This window comes from Eurytemora carolleeae, unplaced genomic scaffold, assembly GCF_000591075.1.
Source record: "Eurytemora carolleeae unplaced genomic scaffold, Eaff_2.0 scaffold1501, whole genome shotgun sequence".
In the NCBI taxonomy this organism is placed as follows: Eukaryota; Metazoa; Arthropoda; class Copepoda; order Calanoida; family Temoridae; genus Eurytemora; species Eurytemora carolleeae.
This window is the reverse complement of record NW_019397409.1, coordinates 42,222-51,610: the sequence shown is the minus strand read 5'-3', so window position 1 is coordinate 51,610 and position 9,389 is coordinate 42,222. Positions and strand designations below refer to the sequence as shown.

The following is a 9,389-nucleotide window of genomic DNA, read 5'->3' as shown; positions in this document are numbered from 1 at the left end:
TGGCTTCAAACTGATTATTTGCTATTAGAAAACTTTTTTCCATCGAAAACTATGAGAAAGACAAACATTAAAGGAATACTTTTATTATCGAGGAGCAAAATCAAATTAGTTTTTATATTGAAACTCTTCATTTATAGATTGGACATGTTCTATTCACAGTGGTACTCTTTAGTCTTTAAAGCTTTGTGCGTTCAAGAATAAAAATAAAATTTTTAAAAAAATTTTACACTTCACGTGGATTTAATAATTCTGTCAATATTCCAGCAAGCTATGACTTTCAATCACAATTTCTCCTATTAAACATAATTTTTCAGCCTTCTTTCTTAAAAACTTTTTTGCCGGCATATACGTTTTGAATAAAAAGTATTGAACAGACAAATTCGTAACTTAAAAGATTGTTAAAATATAAACCAAAACGAGTATGATTTCAAATAGAATAACCGAATGCCTCTAACTCTTGTTAACTAAAAAGATTATGTCATAACTGAAATGACTTCAATATTAAGAAGAAATTGATACTAAAAAAAGGTTTCCATATTATCTGGCACTATAGTAACAACTTGTAACAAATAACCTAACCTAACCTAGCCTAACCATACTTTTTTAATTAAAATTATAATCATTGTATGTGCTTTGATTTGTCTAAAAATGAATTCTCTTGAATCAAATAATCTAGGTTTAAAATATAAAATGTTTACACCATCAGGTTGCAATGATACAAATATTAGAAAAATTTAAGTTTGTGGCCATTAGACTCAATTCCTTCGCTGAGAAAATTAAAGTTTTAAACACAACACGATGTGCCAAAATAAAAGTGTTGTAGGAAATTTTTGACAAAGCAGTAATGAATAGAAATTTAAGAAAATGCTGGTTCAATTTATAGCATCGTGCTATATTATGCAGCGAATCTTAAATTATAACACAGCGAAAATTCATATCACTGCTATATACTAGAATTAACCATACACTAAACTTGAACGATAAAATGCACAATTGTTTTATAAAATAATAAAAATAAATGCAGTCAGAATAGTTCTGGATAAATCTTGATTAGTGAATAATGCTGGTAGATGTTTAGCATATACCTCTATAAATATCATAGATAGTTTTTCTGTTACCACTACAGATAGTGTAATCGAGAGGAAAATGTACCAAAAAAAAAGTAAAATTTTTTGTTGAAAATTGACACTATAAAGATGGCTTACCAATGATGTAAACAAACAACTTTTTTCACTGAATAAAGAAATTTGTATTAAAAAATTTAGCATTTACATGTTGCTCTTTAAGTGGCAATTTTTCTACGTTATTGTTTGCAGATTTTTCTCTTTAAATTGGTGGATTTTTATGATTAGTGAATAAAGTAAAAATGTACATAGAAAAAATGTGACCAGTGTTCATTGTGTACAATGTATACATGCTAGTTAAAAAGANAATAGAGACCAAGTTTTAAACCCCCTGCCACCCCCCCCCTCTTATCTCAAGTTTTAATGATTAATGAAGGGAGATGAGAAAAGTTCATATTGAGATATTCAAACTAAAGATTTAAAAACTAAATATTTTAAATGTTTTTTATGGCTTTTTTCATTTTCTGTGGACATAATTTCATTTATAGATTTATCACTGTTATACCTTCTTATAAGTGATTAGTTTTAATTGCAGTTCTCAAAAATGTGGTTTTGTTAATTTATGCAGAAAATGTAAAAGAAGGAGAAGGATTTTTTTAATCTTTTTTTAATATATTATGGAACAAAGTTAAATTCTCAGTCATGACTTAAAATATCATCTAAAGGAAGGCGCAAATAAATTATAATCTTCAAGAAGATATTAATTCAATTTAAAACTTGGGAAGTTGCAATAAAATTGAAGTCTTTAGGGAAGGGGCAAGTTGTAGTCCAAGAGAAGTGCACAATTTTAGAACGTAGAAATTAGAAAATAATCCGTGGAAGGTGCCTTAAATTATCTTTAAGAAGTTGTAATTTGGTTTAAAACCTTGTCAAGTTGCACAATTTTTTGCAACTTGTAAATTAAGTCATACCCTTAGAAAGTTGCAATTGAATAAAAATCTTAGGAAGTTGTTGCATTCAAGATGTACTCTTAGGAAGTTGCAATTCATTAGTAATCTTGGGAAGTTACAATTAAGTTATAAACTTTAAAATGTAGCAGTAATCTTTCAGAGATTCCTATTCAAATAAAGGCTTGGGAAGTAGCAATTAGATTATCAGGTTATAATCTTGGGAAGTTGCAATTAGATTATAAGGTAATATTCTCGGGAGGTTAAAAATAGGTTATAATCTTGGGAACTCACAATAATTTTATAATGTTAGAAACAAGACGTTTTAGATTTTCTATTGAAAAAGTGATTTAATTTCAAATTGCTGTTAAAGTGACTTGCAGATTTATAGCAGTGGAAAAAAGGCCCAGAATTTTTAAGGCAGAAAAATGAGAATATTATGTCATTAATACTTATGTAATTTCAACAAATGATAAACGGTATTTCCTAAATTAAATTTTTATACTCATTAGATAAGCAATTAAAATTCATTTAATAAGTTAGATTTGTTCTTTTGTGTTAATAATATGTTCAACTCAATACTCTCAGAGATCCCGTTAATTTTGACGTAGTTAACGTTAATCAAAATTTTATAATTTTATAAATAGTATCTTGCATGGAAGAAAAGAACTAATTGGAAAGGAGTTCTGCAAACGTATATTCTCCGACATGCCGATGTCGTACATCAAAAGTCAAGATTTATTTACCCGACATCTTCGCCATCGGAACTATAGTCTGGGGTAGGATGGTTAAGGTCACCCAGGTTAAACCCGGGCGAGATGCATATTGTTGCTAAAATATTCAACAATCTTTAAAACAGTCTTTTTATGCTTGTATACAGTTAAAACTATAAACCGTATACGCAAACAAATTACGTATAAAAGAGAACAAGCCAAAAAATTATGTTTAATCATTAAAATTGTGTTCGAAAGTCATGGTTCTCTGGGATTAAGACCGAACCGTAAAATCCGCAAGAGGTTTGTTAACATTATACTGTGACGTACTAATACAGCTCAGAAAGCTAGTATAAAACAAAATAAGGTTCCCATTTAAACCGACTTTATAGTACCGACGGCAAAGATGTTGGGTAAATTGGATTTGAAAATTGGATATCTCATTACACTGACAATACTCGTTGCAATTTAACGTTTTTTCTTTAAAAAAATAATTTCATACTTTTTAGATGTCCCGGCTGTTTGTGAGGAAAAAACAGCGGGAAAAATATGAGCTGAAGACCAAGGATAATTTTCAGCCCCTGGAGGAGAGTACATCCAGTCCGGTTCACAGTGTACATAATGTACATAGTTCACTAAGTACACAAGGTGTACAATTGGGGGTAAATGGGACAAATTCAAGTTATGGGAGCATTACATCTCTGCTTAATAACGAGGTATGTTCAGGGGAGAGTTAGAAATTTGTTCAGGGGGGGGGGCCATAATTGTTTTCTTTCAAAGGGGACCCACCACCCATTGGGGCCCAAAATTCCCCTGGAAACCATATATTTATTGATCCAGATGGGCTAAGGCCCCATAGCCCCCCCCCCCGCTTACAAACATTATGGATTACTTTGAAAGTTTTTATAGGAACTGATTACTTCCCTCAAAATCTAATTGTCTGATCCTTATATCTGTCCAACCTGATGGTGTACATATATACAATGTACAATGTAAATACTATGATATTCTGAGCTTGACTATTTGATCTAGATCTAGCATTCAGAAATAAAAATTTGAAATATCAAAGTTATTCGACGAAGCCATCAGGTTTCAAAATGAGTCATAAAATTTGAGTTATAATTGTTCCTTTGTGAAAAGTAAAAAAGTACAAAAGGCTTTTAATCATAATAAAATATATTTATTTAATCCATAAACTTTACCTAACTTTGATATAATATCATATATATTATATTATGAAAAATAAATATTTTTTGTATTATACATTAAAAAAGACATATTTTTTCCATTGGTAAAAATGAAAGTTATGTATATAAGATAATAAATACATATTATTATGATAAGCATATTTCATATTGTCAGCTCTAGTCAATAGACTAGATAAGTATGTAGAGTGGAATTAAGTCGAAAAAAGTATAAAACCGCCATTTTGTTGTACTGTTTCCATACTGCAGGTGTACTGCACATATTTGTGCTATATAACTTTCACTGGTTTATCATTTTAGAGAAAAAAAACTCCTTTTTAGACTCAAAGGGACTAAACAAATTCATACCAAGGGATAGTTTTATTTCACTTCTATTATAATCTCTGTTCTGTGGCTCTATCTGACATCACAGTTGTAGAGATGCTTGAACACTTGGAGTATTGATTTTATATATTCATATTGTTAATACTATCATTAGTAGGTTATTACAATCATAAAACATAAATAATCCTTTCCAACTTTTTATTGAGCTTTAGGTTTCAAATATGACATATTACCAAATGTTTTGCATTCTCTAAAGTTAAAAACAGTTCCCCCCCCCCCATCTTTATTTCTTAATAAAATGCTTAAATGCAAGTTTAAATCTTGCTTAGATTGGAATAGGTTTTAATGTGCCTTAAACAAAGAGATTAGATTATATATTAGAGTGGAATTTAGACAATCCTTCGGTTTGAATTTTGTCAGTCCCTTTCAGCCTGAAAGGGAGTTCAAAGTGTAGAAATCATGTAAATGTTCACAAATTATATGCAGTAGAGTACAATAATACAGTATGTTCCCTATACTATCCATTTCAATTTCGATTTTTTAAAGCTGTTAAATAAACTTAATAAAATGAATTAGGTGAATAAAAAAACATCAATTGAATTATAGTTAGAACGGAAAATCATCGTTTGTAAAGTATGGATGGAAACAGTACTACAAAATGGCCGTTTTACACTTTTTTCTAGTAATTCCACTAAAATATATATTCCATTCTCTTTGGCCTTAGCATAACTAGGTGGTTTTTTTGAGTTCAGTATAAAGTATAAATAAAGAAAACCTTAATTATAGAAATTCCATTACAGTACCTGAATAACAAAATAATATTAATTAATATTATGTTTTACGTAATTGGCATAGAATATACTACTTGGAAAGGAATAAAAGATTTTCAAAAAATGTAATTTCCAATTTTTTTAAATAACTTGTGGGAGAACAAGCTAAAATTCAAAAAGTACATAAATCGTGATACATAGAAAAAAAAAGATATATTATGAATTTTGCTGAGTAATCCATACTAACTTGAGAACCCAGTGTTGCCCAGAGTACTTATAGTAACTCCTGCCGTTTACCCGCGCTTGGTCGTACATTACGAGTGAAGCTATTTTCCCTTGTAAAAGTCGACCCACTCAACTTAGAAACTCTCAAAACCAAGTTAAGAACATTCCCGTGGCTCTCCCGAGTTCCCGAAAAAAAAATGAGGCAAATGAGACAAGAGGTTCCTGAGCTATGATCGTACAAACAAACAAACAGACACACAGAGATCACAACTTTATATATATAGATAGAGAAGATTAAGCTACAGCTCTAATAATTAAATCATTTATTCACATTTCAGCAACTTGCAGAGGATAAGGTTGGTTCAGTGCAACGTAGATTAGATATCAACACCCCTACAATATAAACAGATTAAAGGGACTGTACCCTGCAATATAAACAGATTAAAGGGACTGTACCCTACAATATAAACAGATTAAAGGGACTGTACCCTGCAATATAAACAGATTAAAGGGACTGTACCCTACAATATAATTAGATTAAGGGGACTGTACCCTACAATATAAACAGATTAAAGGGACTGTACCCTACAATATAAACAGATTAAAGGGACTGTACCCTACAATATAAACAAATTAAAGGGACTGTACCCTACAATATAATTAGATTAAGGGGACTGTACCCTACAATATGCACAAATTAAAGGGACTGTACCCTACAATATAAACAGATTAAAGAGACTGTACCCTACAATATAAACAAATTAAAGGGCATGTAAACGTAATTTCAAGTAACCCATCATGTTTTTTTTCTGACTTAGAAAGAAGATATTCTTGTTTTTCTATTGGAAAATGGATAATAACAATTTACCTATCCTTTTGTGAGAATTGAATAACATGCTAATTTCTCCCCATAGACTGGATAGTTTGCTGTTTAATTCGGATCGTTTGAAGAAAACGAAATTGTTCTACAGTGAGGATACCTTGTAGATGGAATAGACTAAATTTGGAATATTAGAGCGCATACTGCAAATAATAATGAAAAAATGTATTTATGTTTTTAAATAGCAATAAGTAAACCACTTGCAGGTTTAAAGGATCGTTCCATTTAACAACGGTACACTCTCTGAACCTTTTTATCAACTTGTTTCTACAGGGTGTCCCAAGAAACATGGTATAATTGAGTGACGAATTAGAGATCGTCTTTTTTAAGAATTAACATTGTGAATTTGTGATATAAAATAATTACTTCTTCCAGAGTTTATTTTATGAAAACTGTAAAAGGCTGTAATGAAAGGCAACTGTACTTGGTTTGTTCACAGGACCGAATTTTCTTTGGAAAACCTGTTTTTGTGAATTGTGCATTTTCTATAAGAGTGACTCGCGGATTTATATAGAATAGACACAAATACTCATACCTTTTTTAGATACTACAGGGTGTCCCAATAAATATGGGAATTCAGTGACGAATTCGATATCGTCTTTTTAAATAGTTCTTTCATTTAGTATAGTGATACCTACTGAGAAAGCTGTAATCTGTATGAATTTCGTTTGCTAAGTTTACAATTAGTTTGTTTATGTTTTGACTGCAAACGGTCGTACTTAGTAAAACAAGAAAATTACAGTATACAAACAGAGAAAACTTGTCCGTCTTCACTGTTCATCTTGCGGAGACATTATAGACACATCTTTACAGCCATTTACCGTTTTCATTAAATAAACTCTAGCAGGCATAATATTACTATAACTTTTGAAATTAGATATTACAATGCTAATTCATAACAAAGACGATATTTAATTCGTCACTGAATTCTCATGTTTATTGGAACACCCTGTAAGATAATTTCCCCAATGTTGAAGTTGTGAATCAGTCATTCCACTTTCTAAACGGGGGGTCACTTCAAATTACGTAAACAGCTCCTTTTAATTAATGATTTTAATTAAGTTCAACGAGGGGAACGAGCCACATTCTCCTCATTTTCTCGTCCGAGCCACCTCGAAATCCTCGTCCTTTCAATATTATTTTTTTAAGTGTCTAATCCTCCCAGATAAACTATTTTTAAAGAATCGGGCCACGTTAGGGCATAAATGAAATATCAAATTTTTGTAAATCGAAAAAAAAGTTTCAATTTAATTAAAGATTCAGAGTTTAATGTCTTTAAAAATGTTCACCTTTATTCCGCGCATTTTCAGATATTCCTGGTGTAGAATTTCCAAGTTTATAGAACTTCAATCTTTATTGTTAACTAGAGTAAAAACCATAAAATTTTTCCGGGTGGTTCCATGGGGAAAATTATATGCAGAGGTATACCAAATAGTTTGCTATTTATTTTATATCACGAAGGTTAGCTATTACGGAGGCAGAAGAGATTTAAGTTTTACCTAAATAAAGTTTGACATCATTCTCATTTCTCATGGGTTTGAAGATTTCAACATGATATAATCATTGCAATACTTTAGTCCATCCATATTTAATGCCCTAACGTGGCCAGATTTTTAAAAAATAGTTTTATCTTCAAGAATTGGAAACTTTTTAACACAAAATAATCGAAGGACTTGGATTCCGAGGTGGTTCGGATGAGAATTTGAGGAAAATGTGGCTCGGACGAGAAATTGTTGTGGCTGACCTTCCTCCCCTCGTTGAACAGATATTCTATCTTTTGAATACGATTGATGAATTATCTATTTAAAGCTCGTAGAAACTAGAAAATTAATAATTCAAGAAAAAAGGGGAAATTAAATATTTATTCTAGATCAAATAATTTTACAACATTTGTTTTAATAAAAATTAAACAATCGTTAAATAAAATTTTTTTATTCCGGGTTATTGAATTTAAGTATTGTTCAATAAAATAGAGTTAGTATAACTGCATGATATAAAAACATTTTTAATTTTTGTAATATTTTTGATATTGGTGAAACCGTGATTACTGATAAACCCTGCATATTAGTATTAGTATTAAATAAGTAACCTCCCCCCCCCCCATACATGATAGGGGTATATAGTTATTTAAAAACTTTTTAAAAGCAATTTCCCCAGTTAATGATTTATATCTATGAATTAGTATAACAGACATAAATGTTTAAGTAAAAAAATCTCGAGTTGTCAAATCAGTTCGGGGTTGGGACGAGATACATACCCCTTGTAAATATTATATTATTATACCCCCCCCCCCTTACATTTAATGTAGAATATATATCAACTTGTTTTGTTTAACTATTAAGACTTTTTTTGTGACTTATCGTAGAAATGATTATCAGCTTATTGTTTTATATAAAATGAACTCTCCTGGCTTTTAATCAATAATGCATGATATGCCTGAATTAGGCAGAAATATAACTATATTTAACATTTTCAATTCGAAAACTTTTTAAGCCATTAAATATTTAGGTATTAAAATAAAAAAAAATTTTGGGCTTATCATGCTATAAAATATTCCGCAGAAGTTTTTTTTACAATATTAAAAAGGACTTTTTAAAAAACGGTTAATTTCGTTTTTTTCTGATTAAAATTGTATGACACTTTTTTTAAAGAATTGATTTTTTTTAAAATGTTTTTTATGTTTTAAAATGTCTTCTTCTGTGTTTATAGACCGATAACGAATTTTTTTTCGCTTTTACTGCTGTTAATACTGCAATAGACTGTTAACTGCTGTGCCTTTAACGATTTCATTAACCGTTTCGTTTTGTAAAAACGGTACCATTGACGGCTAGAGCCATAAAAAATTGTCCGTTAACACTGTTAATAAAATTGATATCGTTAACTAACGGTAATTTTAAAAAATTCAAAATGGCGTTAATGTAACGAATGTTCCATTTACCTTTTCACGGCTAACTGAAATTTTTTTAACGGCTGGTACGTGCCCAACTTTGGACTGGCAGTAATAAATTTTTTATTATGTTGTTTGGTTAAAATTAATATTTTATTTCACTTTATAAACCCTGTTTATTGGCCTAACTCTAATTAAACTTAAGTTTTAGATTTTGTGAAGAGTGCACTGTAAATTTTTTAATTTTCTTTATAACTGAAAAATTAAAAATTAGAATTGTCAAATTCTAGGTTTATGATGATATATTCAAAAAAAATCGTTATACTTCTGATACCCTTACCATCTGGAATGCTGTCTGTTTTTGTATAATTAAA

The 9,389-nt window shown here is 30.1% G+C and overlaps 1 protein-coding gene across 1 annotated transcript in view; it reads left to right on the top strand.

Moving 5' to 3' along the window:
• Positions 1-9,389, top strand: part of LOC111714133 (anoctamin-6) — a 33,912-nt gene that overhangs the window by 1,900 nt on the left and 22,623 nt on the right. The window contains exons 2-3 of the mRNA XM_023489177.1: positions 3,234-3,440; positions 5,587-5,604. Coding sequence (XP_023344945.1) covers positions 3,234-3,440; positions 5,587-5,604 — 225 coding nt within the window. The remainder of the gene's footprint in view (positions 1-3,233; positions 3,441-5,586; positions 5,605-9,389) is intronic.